Consider the following 743-nt stretch of genomic DNA (forward strand, 5'->3'; position numbering starts at 1 on the left):
TTTTGCCGTCTTTATGCTCAAAACTTTCACCTTCTGCACTTTTGCTTAAACAGCTAAGTATAGTATCTTCCATCAGTTCTGCTAGAATGACATCGCCTATTTCAAAACCAACTGTTTCGGCTTCAAATCGAAGGTCCATCCATGCTGCACTTTTTTCGATGTCTTTACTAACAATTTTGTCCAAAGTGTGTGGTAGTGGCATGGGAAGTAAATGCCAACACAGTCCTTCCAAGATCATGAGAATAACCCTTTTCATATTTGGAGTTGGCTTTATGCTAGGACTTACGAATGATACAAAAGGCGAGGCACCGAAGTAATCGCAACAAACCTCCATGAGAACTTCATTGATACCGTCATATAGGAGTTTTGAATCGTGGCAAATACGGTTTGGTGATAACTCTACCTGATCAAACAAGGAAGGATCTAGTATCTTGTCTGAGGAAAAGCATTTCATCGACAATTGATCTCTTGTCAATCCAGAGGCTTGCAGGACTGCTTCGATGTACTCGTATATTGATTTATTTTCTTCGATACAAGATTTTGATCTCTCGATTTGATTCACAAGTGAAGAATCTTGTTCTTCAAATTGAACATGTAGTGACCGTACCGATACTTCAGCTGAAAATCATGAATTAACATGATACCGGATTAAAATTAAATATGGAAAACAAATGGATTGCTGCTAAGTCTTATATGCTCATAGGTCTCTTGTAAACAATTCCAACTTCTGTTTATCTTTAGGG

At 38.0% G+C, this 743-nt stretch overlaps 1 protein-coding gene across 1 annotated transcript in view; it reads right to left on the reverse strand.

Moving 5' to 3' along the window:
* LOC101494421 (uncharacterized) overlaps positions 1-743 on the reverse strand; it is a 7588-nt gene that overhangs the window by 945 nt on the left and 5900 nt on the right. Inside the window, exon 7 of the mRNA XM_012718714.3 lies at positions 7-618. Coding sequence (XP_012574168.1) covers positions 7-618 — 612 coding nt within the window. The remainder of the gene's footprint in view (positions 1-6; positions 619-743) is intronic.

This window comes from Cicer arietinum, chromosome 7, assembly GCF_000331145.2.
Source record: "Cicer arietinum cultivar CDC Frontier isolate Library 1 chromosome 7, Cicar.CDCFrontier_v2.0, whole genome shotgun sequence".
Lineage (NCBI taxonomy): Eukaryota > Viridiplantae > Streptophyta > Magnoliopsida > Fabales > Fabaceae > Cicer > Cicer arietinum.